At 34.0% G+C, this 25,885-nt stretch overlaps 1 protein-coding gene across 1 annotated transcript in view; it reads right to left on the reverse strand.

The window, feature by feature from the left end:
* Positions 1-22,868, reverse strand: part of LOC136409885 (collagen alpha-1(II) chain-like) — a 28,478-nt gene extending 5,610 nt beyond the window's left edge. The window contains exons 1-17 of the mRNA XM_066391721.1: positions 22,465-22,868; positions 22,264-22,408; positions 22,064-22,209; positions 21,828-22,001; positions 21,293-21,489; positions 21,146-21,236; positions 19,405-19,619; positions 18,277-18,412; positions 18,057-18,217; positions 13,741-13,957; positions 11,464-11,714; positions 8,418-8,579; positions 6,918-7,115; positions 6,402-6,546; positions 5,190-5,329; positions 5,039-5,131; positions 4,828-4,989 (exon numbers count right to left, since the gene is read on the reverse strand). Coding sequence (XP_066247818.1) covers positions 4,828-4,989; positions 5,039-5,131; positions 5,190-5,329; positions 6,402-6,546; positions 6,918-7,115; positions 8,418-8,579; positions 11,464-11,714; positions 13,741-13,957; positions 18,057-18,217; positions 18,277-18,412; positions 19,405-19,619; positions 21,146-21,236; positions 21,293-21,489; positions 21,828-22,001; positions 22,064-22,209; positions 22,264-22,408; positions 22,465-22,867 — 3,036 coding nt within the window. The 5' untranslated portion in view covers position 22,868. The remainder of the gene's footprint in view (positions 1-4,827; positions 4,990-5,038; positions 5,132-5,189; positions 5,330-6,401; positions 6,547-6,917; positions 7,116-8,417; positions 8,580-11,463; positions 11,715-13,740; positions 13,958-18,056; positions 18,218-18,276; positions 18,413-19,404; positions 19,620-21,145; positions 21,237-21,292; positions 21,490-21,827; positions 22,002-22,063; positions 22,210-22,263; positions 22,409-22,464) is intronic.
* Positions 22,869-25,885: the final 3,017 nt, after the last annotated feature.

A 25,885-nucleotide genomic window follows, 5' to 3' on the forward strand; every position in this document is an offset into this window, starting at 1 on the left:
GATCCTGTTTCCTTAAATGCTACTAGTACAATCACGAACTTCCGGTTAATGTGCTTATCTCGATATAGGTTATTAAATAACTGTACTGTAATATTAGCGCACCTACCGTTTTGTTAATAAAGTTCAATTATCGATACTCGTTTTGCAGTTAAATAAACTGTTTTTAACAAAAAAAATATTGCTTTTAAGTCGAAATAGTCAAAGACAAAATCGTATGAGGTACTAAATGTAAATAAACTGAAGATAAATAATTCATCATATCCACTTCCACAGAGGTAAAAAATGACTTCGTTTATTTTTGTTAGAAGTATGGAATTCCATAGCAGAAATAACTACTAAAATTTCACTGATAAAATTTTAAACAAGACACTTATAAATGATAATGATTTTAAGACTTTAACATGTAAAATAAATCTTTCTTAAAAAAATATCAAAATAGATTGTAGATGCATTTTATTAAGTAATAAAAAAATTAATATTAAATGCTTTTTTGCATCAAGTTAGTTCAAGAGTGATATAAAAAAAACTCATAAAGCACTTCTTACATAAAATCCGTACCAGCTACAAAAATGACGAAATTGTTACATTCGTTCATTGATCGATTTCTTATTAACGTGATTTCTCGAAAACTACTGCATCAAATTCAAAAAACTTGATAGCGTTGAAAAGAAAATTCAATGATCTTTAAAATGAGGCGTCACTTGACCCCTAATCCCATTTAAGGTTTAAGGGTTGCACCTTCCCTCACCAAGAGGTTGAAAGTGGCAAGGTTGCCAATAGGCGCAAAAAATTTCCTCCTCAAAATAAAAATCGATGGGTCTCAACGATTTTTTTTAGTGTAAATATGAGAAATCGACCTTGTTTCGTTTTCATTGGCCCACCCTGTATATTTATAACATGTCACTGTTAAGAACTGTGTCTTATAACATCCCAATCGATGTGACAATCGCGCCATCCGCCATAGAATATGTGTTGTTATATTTATTTACTGGATCTGGCAACAGGGTTTAACGGTTTTGAAAAGCTTGTCAAAGTGAGATTTTTTGGTACTGTTAGTTTGGCAAATAAATGTGTTATACCTATTTGGGTTAAACCAAAGGTAAACCAATGCGTTTTTGTCGTAAAGTGTTTTATTACTACGCGATCTGTGGTAGAGACACAAAAGTACTTCCGCAATGTATTTCATGTGCCATGCCGCAGACGCATTCCAATAAGAAACGCGATTTTAAGATGAATAAGATGTTTTGAAGAAATTGGCAGCGCCATATAAAAGATTCTTGGTGGCACTTGTATAATTCGTACTCCAGAAAATACTATGAGATCATTTAAATTTCATATCTAGCTAACTGTGGAATTTTACACAAGAGAAATAGAAGATAAAAAGTAGGTCGTAGCTTGATCATATGCCGCAAAATATGGTGAAAATGAATTTTTGGTAAAGGAGTCGAGTGAGGTTAGTTCAGGTTAGTATTTATTTTTAATTTCTAAGATTTCAATTAAACATTAAGGCTATTTTTTAATAACACAAGTCTAATTGTTTGAAAAATTTACAATAATTGCTGAAAATTTTGTCTATCCACAAATGTAGGCCCTTTTTGCGAATTCTGTGATAGGTACCATAAGATAAGTCTATCTGCTGTAACAATCTCCTCGAGGAAGTATTTGGATTTTCATGCATTATCTGTCTTACATTTTCTACAGTGTTCGGAGTTCGGTTTTTTGGTTTTCCACTGCTCGACTTTCTTTGAATGCTGCCGGTTTCATGGAATAAATTTACAACATACTTCAGTGTATTTGCGAAGTTCAGTTCATCTGTTACAACTTCAGGGATTTTTTCACGAAATTCTCGAAAACAGGGTTGAACTTCATAAATCCATTTTCCATTAATTTGATGTCCATTACGAAAATAGGCTTCAAACATTAATGTTTCCTGCTTATCCGTGAACACCATTTTGCAGTACGTACAGGAAACCGAATTTAAACAAACGACACTGTGGTCTCAAAAAAGACCAATTTTTTCATAAAACGGATAAAATTAATAAAATAACAACGAAAAGAATACAAAAAAAGCAAAGGCCGAATGGTAAATAATCAAAATAATAAATAATGATTGGCTAAATGTCTCCGAAAAAAGTGTTTCGATATGAAAAATTAGCAAATGATGTAGGTTACTTAGGTAACCAAATATACACAAACAATAATCGACATACGTTCTTTTCTTCAACAAATTCCACAGCTTAGTAGATATGCAAATTTAAATGATCTGTCTGTATAATATACAGGGAATGATGATCAAATTGTTTAATATGGTATTCTACCAGTCATTTTAGGAGGGGATCTTCGTATGAAATTTTTCAATTTGGGTTTTTCCTGTAGAGATATTCGAGTTTCAAAATGGCGAAAAATAATCATCTTTCTCTTTTTTCTTAAAAATGGTAACACTTAGAAATTTCAATTTTGATACACATTATCAGCTGTTCAACTTTATTTTTTAGTAGTGTTTTTCTGTGATTCACGTTTTTGGAGAGCTGGAATCAGCAATTCCTAATTTTATTTCTTTCAGAACTTTTTTCTGCAATAGCCGATTTCGATAAAACTTTTTTTTAAAACACTACACATAATTTTAAAACTTTTTTTACTCTTATCATTTTTGCATATGACCAACAGTTGGCGTAAAAAAAATCGTTTTTCTTACCCTATTAGGTATCTTTTCGTCACCGGTTACTGATAAACGCAGTAGGCGATTGTAATGAAAAGAGTGTTGGTGTTGTCAACAAAATTGTCCAAATTGCGCCTTTCTTATTTTTCTTAAGTTTACGTCTGAGAGATGAAACCGATATTTAACTAACCAGGAATTAACAGCAAAAATTGAGAAATAAATAATTTAATTAATTATTAGCAATATAAATAAATTGAAATAACTGTATCTAATCCCCCAGATAATAATAAAATTTAGGTTAAATGTTCAAAATGGTCGCCGGCACATTCTTGCCATAAGTAGAGAAGATGCCTAATAGGATAAGAAAAACGATTTTTTTTACGCTAATTGTTGGTCATATGCAAAAATGATAAGAGTAAAAAAGTTTTAAAATTATGTGTAGTATTAAAAAAAAAGTTTTATCGAAATCGGCTATTGCAGAAAAAAGTTCTGAAAGAAATAAAATTAGGAGTTGCTGATTCCAGCCCTCTAGAAACGTGAATCACAGAACAAACATTACTAAAAAATAGAGTTGAACTAGCTGATAATGTGTACCGAAATTGAAATTTCTAAGTGTTACCATTAAAAAAAAAAATGAAAGATGATTATTTTTTGCCATTTTGAAACTCGAATATCTCGACAGGAAGGACCCAAATTGAAAAATTTCATACGAAGATCGCCCTTTAAAATGGCTGGTAGAATACCATGTTAAAGATTTGACTATCATTCCGTAACAATCTGTATAACATTTTAATATATCATGCTTTTCAAAATGTTCATACATTCTAAGTTAATGCTAAATACCAAATACTAAGAACCAATATATCAAGAAACAACTCAAAATAAATTTGGTAAAACAGTAGTGATTGTCAAATCAAAGATTAAATAACTGCTTCATTGCCTTGACAGCAATTTTCATTGCCAACTTACGTCCAAAAAATTAATACCTTGTATTTTCGTAATTTTCGATAATAAATAATAAAGTTATATGTATCGTTGAAAAGGTTTGAAATTGTCTATTTTTTTAAGCCATGGCCACGTATGATTAATACAATATTTGAAAAAAATTAAATTGTAGCAATTTGTAAGAAAATGATAAATAGCAGAAAAATTTTGAGCACTCCATTCGATTCTTTTAAAAAAAGTGCTATAATAATATTTTTATGCAATTCCAATATTTTAATAAATAAGAAAGTTATTGGTGATTTTCAAAATGACCAAAAATCGAAAAACCTTCTATACCTTATTGGGCTGTGACGATATCGGGAAATGATTTTTGACATTAGACATTTCTCATAAATCGAGCTCGTGACATCTAAATCAGTTTTCTTGTATTTAGTCAGGAAATAAGTTTTTCCTGTCAAAACACTCCAAATTGAAACACCCTGTACACGAATCTTAGGACTGTAGTACCAGGTCTTATAAAGTGGCGAGGCGCTGCCTTTATTTGGTTATTGCTCGTTTTTATCCATATAATTTAGTACCTAAATCGTTAGTGTTTTTCAATAAAGCTTAGTTAAAGTTAGAAAGGTTGTTGGTTGTTTATACACGAAACAGTATTTCTGAGACTACGAACTCCTGGTGGTTCAAATGTGATTATCTAACTCGTAATTGCCTTGACGATTATTTTTTACATTCCCCGATTCCATTACGATTTGCGCAATACATACATTTTGGCCGTACGAAAAAGATCATATAATCTTGTGGCCAAGTCAAACCGAAAGCCTACTATTGGAAGCCAGAGTAGGTTGAGTTATTTGCGATGCGTTGTGCCCATTATTGATTTGTTTACGTTCTTAAGGAGTTTTCGGAAAAATCTATTTAAATATTTGTTCGTTTCAGAAAAAGTATCAATATGTACGTACAAAAACCCTTTCCTTCCTTATTTTTATGAATAAGCGAGATATCTGGTAAAATCATCAAATTCTTGACACTCTACCCATATACATATAAATAATTTGAATAGGAAATAAGAAATTTCTAGTTTTTGATTCTTTCAAGATTAAATAATTTTGTATTACCAATGACCTCACTTCGTTCCCGAGTTGCGAAGAAAGTTAATCACTCTCAACTTCCAATACATAAAGCTATTTACGTGTAAGACAATAATCGTATCAGAATAATGTTACCGCCTGTCCTGGTTCTCCATTTCGGCCTTGAAGTCCTATGGGCCCCGTGTCACCACGTGCGCCCGTTTCACCTCTAGCTCCTTTTGCCCCTGTTAGCCCTATAGGCCCTTGTGAACCTGGTTCACCCGGTCGCCCAATAGGCCCTGGATTACCTTGAAAACCCTGTAAATAGCTAATAATTACTCTATCGCCGAACTTGCCCATTTAATACCTTGGTACCAAGAGGACCTCTTTCACCCTTGACTCCCGGTAACCCAATCAAACCCGGAGGTCCTGGGAATCCTTGAGGACCCGTTTGGCCAATCTAGCAGATACACTATACTATGTAAACCTGCCCGCTTAATTTAATTATCTTCTATTACCGGTCCTCGTTCTCCTGGGCTTCCAGAGGCACCTGGTTCTCCTTGAAGGCCTGGCGTACCTGGATCACCTGGACTAGCAGGTTCTCCGGGTGGGCCTGGTAATCCTGATGGGCCAATGAGTCCTCTTTCCCCTTGACGGCCTTCCAACATTCAAAAAATGTGTAAATTTATTTCATGATTTTACTATATTATTATATGTAGGTTTTCCTATAGTTGTCTAGGGTTTTTATTTTGAATAATAGGGTTTATTGAATAAGAAACGGATTCAAATGTAGGATAACAGTTCTGGTGAGCCACTCGAAAAGAAAGAGAACCCTCTAGATTCGGGGCGCTCTTAAATACTCCACTAAAGGTAATCAAAACAGTGTCGTACCCCCTGGTGTGTAGACACTAGATTTCGTCGTTAAGCGTCGTCGTCGTCACCCTCAGTTCTGGAGTCAACAGCTTGGTTCTTCTTCGTCGTAGTCGTCGTCGTAATTGCCCAATCGCACCCCTTGGTATATAGATACTCGATTTCGTCGTTTCGCTCTTTCACTAGTTCCTGGATCTCATCTGGTGTCTCTTCTTGCTCACTATTATCACTTTTGCTTCTTATCCCGGACGAGCCCCCAAAATGTAAGAGAACCCTCTTTCTTTTCGAGTGGCTCACCAGAACTGTTATCCTACATTTGAATCCGTTTCTTATTCAATAAACCCTATTATTCAAAATAAAAACCCTAGACAACTATAGGAAAACCTACATATATACACGAGAATAATTATAATACTAATAGTAAGTATATAGAATACAAGACTCCAAGCATTATCACTATCGAATCACGTGCAATACGACAAAACTAAATTTAATTAGAGTCACAGAGATACAAGACATTAGAAGGAAAAAAATCTAATATTTACAAATAATGGTACAGATTTCGTAATAAAAAGCAGTGACCAAACAAACTTAATTTCGTAAATTTTGTGTAAATCGGATCATATTGCGAGGCCTCGCCTCGATATTCCAGCAAAATCTTAGTAGTTACACAAAATAGGCATATCCAAACTGGCTACATAAATAGTTATTATTAGGAAAAAATAAAAGCTATAAATATATTCCTTGATTTTTTTAATACTTAGCATAACTGAAAATAACGACTTTTTAGTTATGCCAATTTTACAGTAAAACTATTGAGCGAAATGATTAATAATTGTTATTTGGAAAAGTATTCCTACCTGGAGGACCTTCTGGACCCATGGGTCCAAAAACTCCCCTTTCGCCTTTCTCGCCTTGTTGACCTGGTTGACCTCTAAGACCGGGTAGACCAATTAACCCTGGTGGACCTTGATGTCCTTTGATTCCTCTTGGCCCAGGCACGCCCTAAATGTGTTTAGAGCCACGATAATTTTTTAAGCATTTAATCACATATGTATTAAACTTATTTACAATGTAATCACTCGGGTCTTTCCTTTCTTATATTCCTCATTTTGCAAAAACAATATGAATTTGATCAAACTAATACTAGAGTGAATACATATCCTTTACATTCGTTTAAATTGTTCAAGTAGAATTTTCTATTTTTACCTGTTTTCCTAGATTGGGGAAAATTGTATACATGGAATGTATTTATTTAATATTTATTTGATACTTTTTATTGACGAAACCTGAAAATATAGGTAATAGCGAAAGAAAATAACTTTTTTGCCATGACATGACGTTATTATCCGTTAATAAGAAATTTATGATCTTACCGGAGGACCATCCAACCCTTGAGCTCCTGCTATTCCTTTGGACCCAGGTGGTCCAGGCTGCCCAACTGGACCCCTCTCACCTGGAAATCCTCTTTCACCTCTAATACCTGCCGCGCCCTGAAGACCAGGAGGACCTTGTAGACCTATCTCTCCATCCTTTCCTGGCGGTCCAGGATTTCCTGGATTTCCCGGAAGTCCCTAAGGAAATTAGCAATTAGAGTCAAATGATTGAGTTGATGGAATAGCGAAAGGTAAACGTATAATACAGGGTATTTCAGAACTATGGGATCAAACTTGGCAACTTGAAATTGTTCAGGGTAACAATAAAATACATCTGAGTATAAAAATCCGTGTCCGCAAATGTCTACCTAACTATAACTAAGCTACGGCGTTATGATGTTTTAAGACAGTTATGTGCAAAAATGTATTTTATCGAGTTTTAGTACGTTTTATTTTAATTTGCTTGCACAAAATAACACTACAAAAATGATTCAAAATGTGGCCCCTGAACTTGGTTGCACCTGTTTAAACGACGTACATACATACATGTTTTCTACAGTCTTGTCTAAAAATTTTAATAATCATTTTGAACGACTTTAGATGCCGCAATGATTGCTGCAATCAAGTCTTGCTCTGGTTCCACTGATGTTTTATCAACCAGACTTTACATGTTCCACAAAAAGAAATCTAAAGTATTAAATCGAATGACCCAGGAGACCACGGAACCGGACTATCTTTGCCGATCCAATGTTGTCCGAACTGACGATCGAAATGTAATGCATTCAAGTTAAAGGATGACATTTTGAGCAATTACTACAGTATTATTTTGTATAAACAAATTAAAATAAAAAGTACTAAAACTCGATAAAATACATTTTTACACATAACTATCTTAAAGAATCTTAAGATCGTAGCGCCTTAGGGAAACATTTGTGAGCAAGGGTTCTTATACTCAGATGTCTTCTATTGTTGCACTGAACAGTCCCTAGAAGTTTGATCTCGTAGTTCTAAAATACCCTATATACTGATACTTCTAGTTGAAATGCATCCCTATAATCAACCATTTTCACTTAATCAACTTAAAAAATATTTTATTTCAAGATACTCGGAAAATTGATGTTCATTCTTTTAAGTTGCTACAAACCCCAGTTAAATTGACTAACTGAATCATGGGCATCAACTCCTAGACATTTATGTATTTATGTACTGGAAATTCCTAGGATTAATGTTTCGAGTTCTTACTATAAACAATCCAGCAGCTTTTCTCATTTTTTCGTTTTTTCGATGGAGGTTAATTTTTAACTTAACTAAACATTTTTAAAAATCTATTGTTTTCATTTTTGAAAACGATAGGTTTTCGGGTGTTATTTGAAAATTTTAGATTTCAACTTATTTTTCGGACCAAATTTTAATCCTCCATAAGTCTCTTATCATAGTCAGTTACAATTAATTAATTAATTTTCTATGCTGAAATCAAATTAGTGTTATCTGAATTCATACTTGAAATCCTCTTGGCCCTGCAACACCTGAGGGTCCTCTTTCACCATCATGCCCCTGTAAACCAGGTGGTCCCTGCGGTCCAGGTGCACCTTCTTTTCCTGCATCTCCTCTAGGCCCTGGAGAACCTTGAGGACCAGGTTCTCCATCTTTCCCAGATTCTCCCTGATAAATAGATATACTATAGTACAATAATTTTAAAAGACGCAGAAAAAATTTAAACGAAAGTAAGTACCAACATTAGTAGTTTACTAATTAAGCTTCCTTTATTGGTCGTAGGACATATGACGTCGGAACATATTCAAATAATTTTTACTATTATATGATGTCTTATCGGTTATAGATAACTTGTTCACTTAGACCATCTTCTTGTGTAATGACGGATGCATGGGAATGCAAGATCGAGCAAGTCACTGAACATGTACAGCATAGTGTATAGAAAGTGAACTTTAGATGATTTTGTACATACGAGGTGTATTCAAAAAATAACGGCAATTTTGTAATTTTGTGGGCTGTATTAATTCTATTTATGCGATTTTTCATTAGTTGTGTTGGTAAACATATCTCTGAACAATATGTACCATATATTGATAGACATATTGGAAGTTTAGTCTATTGACAACTGTCAAAAAGGTTAAATTGTTTAAAACACGAGCGGCGATCTTTGAAAAATGGATCAACGAATTTGCATTAAATTTTGTTCCATAAATAGAATAAAGTGTAGTTAGGTTTTAGAAATGTTAAACTTAGCATTTACTGAGTCCATTTTGAGTAAAATAATGGTTTACAAGGGGTATACGCGTTTTCAAGAAGGCCGTGAAAACGTCGAAGACGATAAACGCACTGGGCGACCAAACACATAAAAAACCTATGAAAACGTAGAAAAAGCAGAAGACATGGTTATATCCATTCCGATATATTGTTGAATTATACTCAGAGATGTTGCTGAAGATGATATATCAGTTGGCTCATGCCATGAAATTATTTCGCATGTTTTGGATATGAAACATATGATTGTAAAGTTTGTTCCAAAATTGTTGAATTTCCAACAAAAACAGCAGTGAATCAAAATTGCTCAAAAATCGCAATATGTAATCGACAACAATACAGAATTACTGAAACGTATCATAACAGGTATTGAAACGTAGAGACTAAGACTCTTTGTTTTACTTATTTATGTCGGGAACGTAGTTCCAAAGCACTACCAAAGTAACACTTTTTGTAGACTCATCCATTATTAAAACCTTATCAGTCATTTCCGCAAATGATAAAAAGTCTTGTCTGTTTGTCATTTTCGTTTGTCCGATTAGTATAAATGTAAATAAGTGTGTATGATAGAGTAAGATCTATCTTAAATGTCATGTTATGAGTAAGACAATTTAGTAGTCATGTTGACAAGATCCTAACAAAACATCTTCGCATCAGTGCAACAACACCAAGTATTAAAACAACAATCAAGTGTGCTTTGGAACCACGTTCCCGACATGAATAAAAAATGGAAGCCACATATTGCAGGGCAATAAGCTAAAATATCTTCTAAAGTAAACTGTAAATGAAAGTTTTACAATAATGAAGAAATCCAAATAAAGAAAGAAGTAATTTGAATAACTAAACAAATGCACCATTAACGTGGGCAAAAAAAATTTGGGAGGAAAACGTTTACACGACCCTCCATTTTCCCCATTGTTTTTCTAAATTTTTTTACCCAGATCATAAGAAATGTGTGCCTAATCAAACTATACATCACTGCAAAATTTGATTAAAATACGTTAAGAAACATCCTAGTTATTAACAAAAGTATTTTTTTTGTGCTGACTTCAACACCCTGTACAGTGTATATGAAGCGCTAAAGAAAAAAATGCCATAAGGAAAATAATTATTTTCGCATAAGAAATCTCCGGTTATTGGATTGGCCTACTAATACGAGACATCTTGCATATCGTTGAAAAAGGTTTAAAATTGTATATTTTTTTATGCCATGGCCACATATGATTTATAGTTGAAAAAATGAAATTGTAGTAATTTGTAAGAAACCAGTGAAGAGCAGAAAAAAATTGAGCCCTCTATCCTCTCAAAAAAGTGCTATATTTTTAACGCAATTCTAATATTTTAATAAATAAGAAAATTATTGGTGATTTTCAAAATGGCTAAAAATCGAAAAACTTTATTTATCTTAATAAGCTACAACAATATCGGGAAACAGTTTTTAACATCAAACATTTTTCATAAATCGAACTCGTGGCACCTAAATCAGTTTTCTTCTATCTAGTCAGGAAATAGGTTTTTCCTGTCAAAACACTCCAAATTGAAACACCCTGTAGGCCATGAGGTTTTGCCTCAAGGTCAAACGGCCCACAAAGAATATTACCTCTAAGTTCAACGTCATTTTGCGTGAAGCAATTCGAAAAAAACGCCCGGATTTATGGTGAAAAAATTCGTAACTGCACCACGACAATAGGTCCGTTTCATTGCTTGTTTATGAATTTTTGGCCAAAAACAATACTGTAATGATACCGCAAGCTTTATATTCACTAGATAAAGCTCCCTGCGACTTCATTTTGTGACCGAAGGTAAAGAGAACTTTAAAAGATCGGCATTTTGCAATTATAAATGCAATTAAATGCTCGTCACTGCAAAAGCTAAACAGTATTCCAAAGTTTGAGTTTCAAAAGTGTTTCGGGGATTGGAAGAAGCGCTAGCATAAGTGTATTTTAACTAATGGGGCCTATTTTGAAGAGGATAAAATTGACGTAGTCGAATAAATAAAAAATTTTTCAAATATTTAAAATGTCTGTTTTTGTTTGAACATACTTCGTATGTATGTATGTTAGGTGACCAGACTCATCTATGATTTTGTCGTCAACGTCGCAGAACATGAATAACGTTCAGCTGCTATAGTATAAACGCCGGCATCGGCGGCGCTACGTTTAGCTTTAAAACCAGACGTACGATAATTACTCCTATTCAAAATTTCTCTACTCATTATTAATATTAATATTAATAATTGTTGGCACATGTTCAGTTTTTTGAAACGTCATGTCATATATACCGGCAGTCCTTTGTCGCCCGTTGGACCTATGGGGCCTGGAATTCCTTGAATGCCTTGGATACCTGGCTCCCCAGGTTTGCCATCCTGTCCAGGTAAGCCTCTGTCTCCAGGTGATCCCGCCTTGCCTGGTAAGCCGGAGCGTCCAGGCAATCCCCTGAGGCCTTGAATTCCGAGTTCGCCGGGTCTTCCCATTTCACCTTGAGAGCCTTTAGGTCCAGGGGCTCCCTGAGATCCTGTAGCTCCTGCTTGTCCTAAGTAAATTTGGGCAAGTATTGCGTTTAAACAACCTTTGAGAATAATTTTAGGAAAAAGTTTTGAACATTTTCAGCCGTGACACAGGGTATTTGTTAGACGGTTTGACGAAAGTTTTTGGGTGACAGGATAAATCCTTTGGAACCAATTTAACTTAATGTACCTCTATACAAAACCTCATAATTTTTGAGATATGATTTTTTTCCAATTTTCCATGAATTTCACAAAATTTGAAATTTAATCTTTAATTAATAACTTTATTTTTAATAGTGCTATCGACTTGGACTAAACTTATTCTCTAGCGTAAATTTATGCCTCTTCTAAATAAGCCATAAATATTAAAATTAAAAATAAGTAGTAAGTTAGAAGGCAATGAAAACATGATAGAGATTAAATTATTCAAATAAAATTTTTAATCCAATTAAGATTTGTCCAGATCTTCAAATGCGACAAAAACTTATTTATTTTGTGTCGCATTTAAAAATATGTTACATGTCACATAAAGTTTACGAAACCTAATAAATTTGACGTCATTTAAAGAAAAGGATAATGCAAATCAATATACTTTTTTAACATTTATTAAAGATTGTGTTCAAATTGAATTCCATCATAGCCTATACAAGTTTTACATCTTTTTCGCATTTCGGCGGTCACATCTCTTCTTTCACATTTTGAAATGCAACATTAATTTTTCTTCGTAATTTTTCTCAAGCTTGAATTAGTTGATTGTAAACTAACACTTTGGACGTCCTCAGATGTACGAATGTAATGGAGTTAATTGTGGAGACCTTGCTGGTGATGATACAGTGCCGTTTCTACCGATCCACACATCAGGAACGATTTTATCTTAGTACTCTCTTACAATTTTTCGATGGTGTGTTAGACAACCACAATTTTGAAATACTATGAATCTATCTTCTTCTAAAAATTGCACGGTATTTGATAATTCTTGAAGATCATTTATAACAAAATCAAGGTAATTTTTTCCATTGGGGTTGTCTGGAAAGTAATGTGGCTCGAGCATACTGCCAATGCTGTCAGCCCAAACATCCACGTTGAATTTTATTTTGGAGAAATGAAATGAACAAAAATTTAAAAAAAGAAATGTGTCTTCGAATATTTACCGTCGAAAATCGAAGAAGATGTAGGCAATGGTGGAGCTCAATTTCAAAAAATTATTTGTTAATTTTATTAGATTTTGAAATTGAATTTATTAGGTTTTGTAAACTTTATGTGACATGTAAGAGATCATTAGATACGGCACAAAATAAATAAGTTTTTATCGCCTTTGAAGATCTGAACGAATCTTGGTCAGAATAAAACGTTATTTTTAATAATTTAAACTCTACCACTTTTTCATTTCCTTCTAACTTACTACTTATTTTTGTTTTTATTATTTTAATTTTAATTTTTATAGATTATTTAGGAAAGCCATATATTCACATTATAGAATAAATTTAGTTCAAGCCGATAGTCCTATTAATAATAAAGGTATTAATTAAAGACTAAATTTAAAATTTTGTGAAATTCGTGAAAAATCACAAAAATAGTCATGTCTTGAAAATCATAAAATTTTATAGAGGTAAATTTGGTTAAATCGGTTCCAAACTACTTCCCCTGTCATCTAAAAAATTTTGTCAAATCGTTTGCCAAATACCCGGTATAATAAATACACCTACGGATTGAATTAACCATTATTCTATCAATCCTACCTACTCTGTCATCGCATATAGGGTAAGGTTTTAAGGTAAGTGATGTTATTAACAAAAAAATAGAAGAATTCATAAATTTATCTTTTAAAACTTCAATTCCTTCCAAATTTAAGCGACTTTCTAACTTGTTGATAATTTTCGAGATCCTTTCGCTGGAGGAAGAAAATTAACCGTGAATGTCACTAAAATTCATAATAAATTTTTATTGACCCACTAATTTGATTTCCATACATTTGGATCATTTATTCTTCTGACATCATTTTAATTACAAAAATATCTGTTATGCACCTTTAATTGTTGGCTATTCGTTTACCTTTTGGACCGGGGGCTCCATCCGGCCCTGGTAATCCTGTTACTCCAGTAAGCCCTCGTTCACCTTGAGGACCAGATAAGCCAGGTGGACCTCTATTTCCTCTCCTGCCTCTTTTTCCTTCAGGACCTGTTATTCCGGGTAGTCCTCTAAGACCTTGGGAACCAACTTGACCTTTTTGACCAGATTCTCCTTTGTAACCTCGCTCGCCAGGGACACCCTAATAAAATTAGCATGCTGTAGTTTTTTAAGTAACAAGGAAGTATAATATTTTATTTCCGAAGGTACCAATAAAATTTCGTACGGTTTTTTACAATTACTGTACAGATTAGTTTTTGGAAAGTTGATCTTATCCAAATAGTTATAAAAATCCTAAACAATTCGAAAAGGTAGTGCACGTTAGTAATTATCTAAAATACAGCAAAAATAAAAACTTAAGGAGTCTGAAAACGCATTTTATTAGTGTTAGTTATAGATTTTTGAAATTTTACTAATTTTTAATTCAAACATTGATTAATAACACTGGTAAACAAAAATTTACTTTTTTTGTGTGACATGGATAAAACAAGGTTTTTATTATGAAAAACTCTCCAATAAAGCCGAAACTGGCTTGAGATTTTTTGTATCACCTACAGTTTTTTTGCTATAAGACGTTGTTTTCTACCTAAATTTAACGACAGATGTATTTTACTATTAATTTTAAATATAAATCAAGATGTAATTTTCAACATTTTACGGCGCCATTTTGTTTCTAAAGTATACCTTAACAATGACTAACAATAATCAGCAAGCAAAGTGACATTCGATTTGCCTTGATATCGTTTTTCTATGGTTTCTATTACAGAAATGTCTTGGTGGAACCGTTCCCCATGCTCGTCACTTACTGCTCCCAAATTTTAGGGGAAGATATCGAGGTTGTTTTTCCCGTATGGTTGTAAACGAGATGATATTAATTGTTCAATTAATTCACAATGTTTGTTAACACTATTTATTAATTAATAACAATAAATCTAAAATACGATATGTTCGAATAACTATAATGTAATATATCTAGAGTATTAGTGAGTGTAAATTAAGATGTTGTGAGTGACCGATCGCGATGTGTACCGTCCGAATGTTTGTGGAGAAGAGACCGAGACTTGTCTCATCTTTTTTAACCCCGTCGATGAGAAGTTCGGAAGGGAGGTTTATTGGACTCGACATTGGAAATTTCGGTTGTAAATCAAATAAGGCGAACATCTTGTAATTAGACGCACATCTGTCCTCAGTCCATCTTCGCAACAATCGCGTGAATAAGACAACAATAGGTGCCTTCAAAAACTGTATGACGGCATGAAACTGGACGTGCTATTCATGGTCTTGAACATTCTACGATATCGTGGGAATCTCAATCGCTATCAATAAAACCTTGCCGAAACAGGGCTCACTGAATCGTAAACTAATTTAAAGCATATAACAGAGGTAATAGTCCAAAAAGTAAATTTTGAGAGACATGATATATCCCATTTCTTCATAAGCAATAAGTAGTTTACTCATAATATCTGTGTAGTTGTCAGCTTTCACATTTCCAAGAAAATTTGTAACAATGGATTTAAAAACGCTTCAAGCTCATAATTAAGTTCCATTTAGCATATCGTCATATATCTCATCTTTTATTATTTCCTTTATTTGTAGACCCACAAATATGCCCTTTTTAATTTTTGCCTCACTAACTGTAGGTCTTAGAAATTTTTATTTTATGTAGATACAAGAACTTTTTTCTATACCGATCCATTGCTTTAACAAAATTCTTCATGAGTTCCATTTTAATTTGCAAAGGTGGAAGTAATACCTTTTTGGAACCATTAGTGATTCATTTGTAACGTTTTATAGTTCCGGTGTTAGTATCTGATGTTATGGCGATTCCTTCTGTACATAATGATGATCTCTTTCACGGCTGTCCCATTCGCAAAGGAAACAGCACTATTTGGAATACCCCAATTGCATTTCAGTGTTCAACACATCGAAAATACAATAAAATATAGTAACCGATTCGGAAACCGGTCTACTAATAAACATAATATGATAGGGGACGTATATTGTTTAAATGCAATAAACAGAAACAAACTTGTCTGAACAGGACATACAGTGTAGTCATTTGAAAATTCCCCACCCCACGTATCTTTTACTCTGCGAAAAATTTCAAAAATCGCCATGACCCGTCGATTTTTGTTCTAAGGGGGACTTTTTTTGGCCTAAACTGGATTGAGGTAAAATCATCCCTCTAACCCCCAGCAACCCCAACTTTGAGATTTTAAATATGACCACCCCCCTTGTAATACATCATTTTAAAGAGCGTTGAATTTGAGATCCAGTTATACTTTTATTTTTAAAATCGATTGAATTTTAGGGCTGTTATGGACAAAATAATAATATTGTGTTTATTTTTTTATTATTTCTTTTCCACGGCTAACTACGCGAATAATAAAAATCCCAGAATGAATATCTACTATTAGTTTCACATAAACTTAATTATTTCGAAAAAGGTTTGGAATACGTATAGGTAACCCTAATACAGTTCGATAGAGAATAATATTTTCTACTTGATACTGCTTAAAGTTATAGGGTGTCCCATTTAAAACAACCGACTTTTGCAACTTCAAAAATGTAAATGTTAGGAGCTGAATTTTGGACACCCTGTATAATACTAAGCCATAAAACTAGTGAAAGTGTGAACCTAAGACTATGTATTAACATTCTGCAAAATATGGAGATTATGTCTATAATAACTGCGGAGATACGCAATTTTAAAATTGGCTATTACAGAGGCACATTTTTAATTCATGGTCAAATATCTCAAAAACGGTAAGAACTAAGTATAGGACATTATACAGAAAACGTACTTAAAATATTATGAAGAATCTAAAAATAAAATAATATACTGGGGGTTCCATTTGAAATAAACAAGTTACAGATATTTCCGGTTAAACCGGAAGCGACAGCAAGTTGAAACTATTTTTAAAAAATAGTATATGTCGAACTTAACATAACTCCAAATTTTCAAATTCGTATCACTTTTAGATCCTAGTAAACTTCTAATGAACGGATTGGGCGAATAACCCTGTATATTCGTATTTTCAGCAATTTCGTCCAATATTTCGTTTGTAAAAAAACATTTCCATATTTCTGATGCGCGTATCAAATGTAGGCAAGTTTTTTTTACCCCTGGAAAAAATTTGCAAATATTGTCAGCTCGTGTTCTTACCCGCTTAGTGGATCCATGTTTTTGCTATTTTACTCCATTTTTAGCCACAAAAACGGGCATCCGAAACAGTTGTTCTGTTACCACAGTAGGTGTTGGTAGTTCTACCAAAGTTTCATCCGTTTCTTGTTCACTGTCTGTATTTAGATCTTGCAGTTCAATCTCATCTTTTTCCAAACTTCCATTAGAAACTATATCATCCCATTCTTCTAAAATTTCATCCATCATACGTTGCAACTGCTCCTGCTCGATTTCATAACTCATCTTGACGATTTATATATACAGGGAGACTGTTTTTGATGCAAATCACTTTCACTACTTCTGGCTTGAGCTTTGAGATTGCAATTGCGTGATGCAACAATAGCGACAATTGATACAATCAAGGAATTGCACAAAACTTTCGTGACGAGTTCGCCTATGAGTTCAGTGTGAACGCGACAAGTATTACGCAAGTCTTCGTGTAACTAAGTATAAAAACTGACTGCTCTCTAAAGAAAAGTGTTGTATATGAATTAAAACAAACAAAGACATGATTTTAAAATTTCATTAGCCTAGGTATTCAATATAAAGGGTATCGAATTATTGTCTAGACTAAATCTAAACATAAATAGAAATTAAGTCCAAAGATGCTGATGTTAAATGCGTGTATTTAAAGCATTCTTTGATAACCAGTTTAAACCTAGGCGGAAGGGAACACAAATCAATCAAACTAGAAAAATAAAGAGCCATGGATGGATTTATCGAATCCAAAAGTCGTAAAAACAATTATTACGATCCCCTTAACCTAGGTCTCAGAGATCAAAAGTGTAATTATCTCGGAAACTATCCAATATTAATAAACGCCAGTTGCACACTGTACGTGTAATTACAATCGATGAAGCTACTAAAGAGGTGGAGTTTAAAATCGGAAGCGCTTCAAAAATGATTTAAAATAATTTACCCCGTCGGTCTCAGAGACCGCGCGTTAAGGAGGAAAGGTTAAAATACTTTTAAAACGCCTAAAAATAATTATGTGACAAAACTTATGTTTATCTATGTAATTTATGACTCGTCACAAATATACGAAAACTCAACTTACTTGCAAACCTTTGGCTCCTGGGGGTCCTGGGTTCCCATCTAATCCTGGAGAACCTCTGGGACCTGGAAACCCGATAGGTCCAATGATACCTGGGGACCCACTTGCACCTTTTTCTCCGGGCATTCCATCTTTTCCAGGTGGACCTTCCGACCCAGTTTCCCCTAAAAAAAAAACGTTTTATTAGAAACAAAACTGCCTCTTGTGTTATTGAAAATAGAACCTGGTTCTCCCGGTCGACCAGCTTCGCCCCGTGGTCCTTGTAGTCCCTGACTACCAGGAGGGCCAGGAGTTCCTTGATCTCCCTTTGCGCCAATTATTCCAGGAAAGCCTGGTGGTCCCGGTTTTCCTACGTTTCCCTAGGTAACGAATGTTGCCATAATAGAATATTGGGTACTTCGGAGGGGAAGGAAATCGAGATTATAATGTTATGACAAACACATTGTATATACAAAGTGTTATAGTTGGAAAAATAGAGAGAGAGGAGGGAACAATTTTTTATGCCGTGTTTCCAATGCAAGTAGCGGAGATTGGTAGTGAAGAAAGCCTGAAAGATCAAGCGGTTGTTCTTATGTAATCATACGTTAGCCAATTTTCAATTGGGATATTAAAGCTTAACTCCTCTAAAACTCTCCTAAGTGCTTCGCACGGGCTTGCTGAAGTGCTTGAATTGCCTATAGTGACCTTTGACCCTAAATTAAAATTTGACTGGGTATGGTGCCTGGTTTATTGACGGTTTTTTTGTAAAGTCCATGTTTTCATTTCGTCAGCCCTTTACCATTCCTGAGTCTCTTATAGGAATAGTACGCTCCGGCCATTCACAACTTTTCGAACTGATATATTAAGCATAATGTGGCGCGTTTGATGTATAATTCTAGATTTGCGGTTATTTCATCATGAGTTAATGGTCAAAATGATATTCCTGGTCTCATGATGCTAATTAAAGTGGTAATTGCAGAGTCCAGAATTCGATGTATTTCCTTATCGCTCCCTCGATAGTGGGGGTGAAATATCATCACATATATAGCATGACGTAGCATGGGCTTCCAGTTGGAATTGCGAACAGAATTTTTTTCCTTAATTAAACATGTGATTTTTAGATATTTCAATAACCTCTCTCGAGAGACTTAGATGAGAGCGTTGGGATTGATGTAGGTCACTCATTTGCATACTGCTTACTTAAATTATTCTCATCACTTTTATATGTTGATTGAAAAAGTAATTTTATATAAATTACACAAAACAAAATCGATATAAACTGATTGGTCTATATTAGGTGAATACTATAAACGTCAAGAAAATAATCCCAGTAATTTTTGACTGAATTTATAATTGAAAATGAAGACTTTACCTGAGAGCCTGGAGGTCCAGCAGGCCCATCTATTCCTCTAAGACCAGGAGGACCGGGTGGCCCTTCTCTTCCTCGTTCTCCTCTAGGACCCGCTGCACCTGGGGAGCCGGTCAGTCCAACGAAACCGGGTGCACCTTGCACACCCTTTTCACCAGGAGGACCTTGTTGACCACTTGGCCCATCCAGGCCAGGAAATCCTCGATGACCTTTGGATCCTATTAATTACATCAGATACTATTAATTTTACTCTCTGTACAAAGTGTCGAATCATGGACTATACAGGAAGATACTTTATATAGCGTCGCTCAAAGAAAGCTTTGCATCTCGATTTTAGGTATTTAAAATGACAATTAATAAAAACGCTTAAACCTGTCGATTTTTTAGTCGAGGAGGACAATTTTTTATTGTATTTTCAACCCATCGACTTCAACCCCTGAACAGGGGTAACAGTTACTTACAAAATTTCTAATAGGAAGAGGTTTCAAGTGATACCTAATTTTAATAGTAGTTGTATCCTGATTATAACCTCCAAGTTTGAAGTCACTATCATTATAAATATACAGGGTTATTCACGTCATGCTACACGGAATATTGCGGCTAAAGTATAATATTTAATATTTCAAATTTTTCTTTTTTGCAATGTTTCTCATCAAAGTACATTCTAAAATTATTTTACTTTTATACAGGGGGTTGTAAATAAGTGAAAAATATCAAAGTTATGTTTTTTTAAATGGAACACTCAATATATTAGTACCGTTTTAGATTCCTTGAGAAAAATAAATGTAAGTTTGACTAAGGTTTACCTATCCTAAACCTTAAAGATTTTGTAAAAACGTAATGCAAATTTAAAAACTTTGCTTTAAAGGAAGTTTAAACTGGAATAAGCCGAAATTCACATCAAGCCTCAGACATGAGGCATATTTCATGCCATAGTCATGAAAATTTAAATATCTTATACAGTGTATCCAAAAAATAAATTGAAAAATATACTTACTTTGAAGGGTATTAACTTGCTTAATTTAAAAGGAACACCCTATATTTTATTACTACAACTATCAAATTGAAACATTACCGATCGAAAACTATTATACTTTCCTATATTTAAATGTACCAGTTTTCCTTGAAAATTAAGATTTTTAAAGAAAGTAGAAAATCCTATTATTTTGTGTATCAGTTGCCACGATGACATCTAAAATGCCAATATAAAGAGTCATATTTATGCATTCTTTTTTCGATATATATATATATATATATATATATATATATATATATATATATAACTATCACCCCTATTCAGTGATTGAGCCTAAATTATTGAAAATACAATAAAAAAATTGTCTCCCTTCAATAAAAAATTCAGGAGCACAAGCATTTTTACATATTTTCATTTTAAATAACGAAAATCGAGGTACAAAGTTTTTGCTGGGCCACCCTATATATTTAATATTTTTATAGTGTCGGTTAATTGAGAGTGTAATGAGATGATTAGTAAAATTGGAAAAAACTTTTGATAAAACGTACGTTACTTTTTTGCGTCGGAAACATTAAAAGGAAAATATTTGACATACAATTTTGATCCATTTAGTGCAGTATTACTTAACGATTTTTTTTGCGGATGAGGCCGCCCGATTGTGATACTGTGAGTATGAAAACTTGTAACGAGCACAGTAAACATCTGACATGGGCGATGTCTTAACTATAACATTTCTTTAAAATTAATTTACGTATAAATATTACTCACCAGGCAAGCCAGGTATTCCTGGAAGGCCTCTGTTACCCGGTGCGCCTGTAGCTCCTGGAACACCTATTTCTCCATCATCTCCTTTATCGCCCTAACACGTCAGAAAATTAATGCGATTCTAGCAAATTCGGTTTACATGATATATACATCTTTTCCTGGAGGTCCGGGTGGACCCCTTAATCCTATTGGTCCTATTGGACCTGGAAGTCCAGGTTCTCCAATTTCTCCCCTGGCTCCTTGGAATCCCTGTGAACCGGGTGGACCTTGCTCACCAGGGGGTCCCCTTGGACCTGGTGATCCCACTTGAGCTTGCACATATTGAAAGGGTTCAAGCACCTGCGGTCCTAAAAAGTACAATTAAGTTAAATAATATGTGAATAACATAAATCCTCATATAATATAATACCTACATAATAAGCTAAAAAATGAACTCTTAACATATAAATGTGAAATTGTGTTTGAGCGTTCAACGAGCCGCACGTTGAGTGAATGAGTTGACCAGCATAGTGTGTTAACAAGCTTTCTAGTAAGTTTACATTATTAAGATTTCGAAGACGATAAATTAAAGAGAGCAAATTAAATGGAAACAAGTTTGCTGCTCCCTGAATTCTTTTCAATAAGGATACAAGACCAAGTTTGAGCACATAATAAATTGGAAAAGTAGTAGATTTTAAAATAATACCTTTATCGTTAGCTCGATTGGCATCTGCTAATTGAGCGTAATAAGTAGTTAAATCGGGAAGTGGTCCAGGTGGTCCAGGTGGACCAGGTACCCCTGGAATACCAGGTGATCCGGCTAAACCACTCTCTCCAGGGTGCCCTGGTTGACCAGGGGAGCCAGTTTCTCCTCTAGGACCTGTAAATAAATAAATATGTCAATGAATCATTCGAGTTACATACTATATTAATATCATAGACCTGGATAAGGTTCATCGACATGTGGTATTCTGGTGGGTTGCAGGCTTTGTAAGCAGATATCATCGGTAATACATTCCACTTTTCCATCAAGGCAAGTACAGTTTGTACATCCTCCTACATTCCATTTGTCCGCATTCTTGTAGAACCTTTTACGTAATTCTCGTTAAACTTAAACGATATCATTTTCAAAAATAACTTACTTCCCATCAAAATTGCAGTCAAATGCCGCGACGTGATTTTCAGGCGATGGTTCGTTAATAACAACCTCTACTTGACCACTGGGATATTCGTCTACAAATTGAGGTTGTTCATCAGGAGGTTGTGGCGTGGTAATAAATATAAAACCTGAAATTTTCTGTCTGTTATCATTATTAAATGTAACATATTTATACCAAATAAACCTCTGTGATTTCCTTCGTTGTAATCCCTTTCCTCATCATAATCGTAATCAGTGAGATAATCCTCACTTGATTGTTGATTCTGAATCCCTTCGACTTTTCTTTTAACAGTTTTGCGTTTTCTATTTTTTCTAAAATTTTTATTTTGTGAATCTGGTGAATGGTATTCACTTTCTGAGTCTTTGGGATATAAGTTTATTTTTAGAGACTGATCCACTTTTTGAGAAGAGGTATCTATATGTTCATCTACAGTTGCCTCAGTTACACCGAAATTTGAGTCTTCTGTTGTTGGGGTCTCAGTTGAACGAATCGCTTTTTTAATTTTTTTCCTTCGAACTCTAGCATCAGCTAAATTGAAGACAGTGGCGGTTACTATGATAGCCAAGATGTACGTCCTGTACTTCATTCTAGGAAAACATTAAAGTCTTGAATAAATCTAATTTTTTATTGACATCAGTGATATAAAGAAATTCGATACGAATTCTGCCGTGTAGTCCGTTTAGACTGTCAAATCGGAATATCTCGAAAATACACATCGGATTGAAAAAAGTTTCCAATGAGATTTATTTGCCTCGAAGGGGCCCATTCCGTGACATCAAACGTGACTCCCTAACCCTGCCACCTGGGGGTGAGGTGGAGGTAACTTTGAAATTTTAAATAGTAACCCTCATTTTTATTGTAGATTTGGATTCACGACAAAAATTACGTGAGGTTTGTCTGATAGTTTTTTTTCGATTCGCGACAGATGGAGCTGTAATCAGAAAAACATGTTTTATCCTGATTCCGGAAAAAAACATCGTATCTTTTATTTTTTTATTTTCACCATGAGTAAATTATCTCATGATGTAAGAACTGATATGATTTTTACATACGAAGCGTCTTTGGATTGTTAGGCTGTTGTCGAAACTTATAGAAACCGCTTTCCTCATAGAGAAATACTTATCCCTTTCCATATTTTAACGCGTTGTAAAGGTTTTTAAAAAAACTAGTTCTACTAAACCTCAAAAAAAAAACAGCGTGCAAAAACAGTTACTCACGGAAACAACGAAATTGCTATTCTAGTAACTGTGAATGTAAATCAACGGGTAAGTACGAGAAGATTATTGTTAAATTAAAGAATATTACGGGTAAGTGTATTTATAATTCTCCACAATTTTCAATATCATCCTTACCACATTTCGTTACACCAAGAATTGAACCAAAATAATTATGGCCCTCACATGCAATTTTGTGCATGAGCATAACAAAATGTGAAGAAAATCAACATTTTATAAAATTTATTCTCTTTACGGATGAAGCCAATTTCACAAATCATGGACAAGTAAATTTAAGAAATATGTATTGGTCCACGGAAAATCCTCACTGGACACGACAAATAGCCAATCAACGATTGTGGTCTGTAAATGTTTGGTGTGGGATAATTGACAATAAAACAATTGGTCCATATTTAATTAATGACTCATTGAATGAAATGAAGTATCAAAACTTCTTGAATAAAGATTGGCCCTTATTATTGGAAGGCATTAATTTGGAAACTCATTGTTCGATGTGGTTTCAGCATAATGGTTGACTAGCTCATTAGACCTTAGTTTCCTGAAAATTTACAGTGTGAATATCTCAATTGATGGATTGGACATGATGGACCTATTCATTGACAGGCACGATCACCTGATCTTACCCTACTAGACTTTTTCTTATGGGCTCATCTCAAAGGAAAAGTGTATTCAACAATACCCCTAGCGACCGGAAACATTACAGAAAGAATTAAGATGCTTATGTCTACTGTTCCCGAAGTTTTTGTGTTCACTCAGCGAGCATTACAGATGCGCTTAAGAAAATGTATTGATGAAAGTGGTGGACATTTTGAACATTTGCTTCACCATTAATTTAAAGTTTTATTTGTTGGAATAAAATTTGATTGAAAGGTTTATTTATAAATTTAATAATAAGTGTAATTAAATTTATTTTTTACAGATGGTTTTTTTTTCTTCAAACTCTATGGAATGCACCAAAAAAAGAATAGGTTTCCATTTAAAAAACAAAAGATACGATACTTTGTTCCGGAATCAGGATAAAATATGTTTTTCTGATTACAGTAATTGCAATTTGTAAGTAACTGCTATTTGTCGTGATCTGAAAAAGAAGTTTGAGATAAACCTCACGTTATTTTCGTCGTAGTATCTAAATCTGCAATAAAAAATGGGGGTTACTACTTAAGATTCCAAAGTCATCCCCGCCCACCTCTAGATGGTAGATTTAGGGAGTCGTCTTTTGTATCACTGAATAGGCTCCTTCGAGACAAACAAACCTTATTTGAAACATTTTTCAATCCGATGCGTAATTTTCAAGTTATTCCAATTTGTCAGGTTACATGGACCACGCAATATACACGACTACAGGGTATCATAAATTTGTGCAGAAGCATGGCGATTTTGAAAGCAGTGAAAGAACCGAATCAGTTTGTAAAATTGAATGCTACAACATTAAACATCGCTGAAACATTCCTATTTTTATTTTTTTGAAAATTACTAAAATACTGTGCATCTCGTCTAACCACTGCCATAACGAGTATGCAAATTTAAATGTATTGTAATATTCCCGTTTGATTGACTTCGGTTCAATAGATTTTTAATTTGGGGAGATGTAAATCTAAATTTAAAGCATAAGGCGTGAAACAAATATAACACTCATATGGCAGTTTTCACATCCACATCGATTTCAAAATATTGCATGGGCATAGGTTTTGCTTTATAAAACGGTTCAACTTTCAATTTTACTACCAAGCTGAATTAAAATATCTTTCGTTTAGTTCCTCTAATTGCACTAAGTGCATCAAATGTACTATATCAATTTAGACCATAACAGAACTTATTATCGATTATTACGCTCCTTTAAGTAATATTAAAACTATAAATCTTAGGCATAATCAAATGGTGCGCCATAAGATCATCTGCCAAATAGAACATTACAAACGCCTGCAATGAAATGACCTCAATAATAGGCGAGTGTTACATAAATTAGTTCGGATAAAAATATGCAAATATATGCGAAGAATTTAATTGATATTACAGCGATGGAATTGTATTGCGTGGTAAAAGCATATTTAATGTGTGGTCTTTACAGTTACGTTAATCACAAATAATACAATCTGGATCGGCCGAATATAATAAATTTCGAATTCACTTATGACTGGTACGTTCATGGAAAAATTCCGAACCTAAACAATTTTGGTACCGATTCTTTAATGTCTGGCTAAACCGTACAAAAGTAATTTGCAATCAAAGCTAACCATCAGTCAAAATGTCTCTGTTAAATACACATGTGTCTCGCATAGCAATACTTACTTCAACTGTTAGTTAAGCATTAAATTCAGTTTAGACAAACATTTCATCTGTCAGTTAGTAATTAACTGATAACTAGCGCT

The sequence above is a fragment of the Euwallacea similis genome, chromosome 7, assembly GCF_039881205.1.
Source record: "Euwallacea similis isolate ESF13 chromosome 7, ESF131.1, whole genome shotgun sequence".
Classification (NCBI taxonomy): domain Eukaryota; kingdom Metazoa; phylum Arthropoda; class Insecta; order Coleoptera; family Curculionidae; genus Euwallacea; species Euwallacea similis.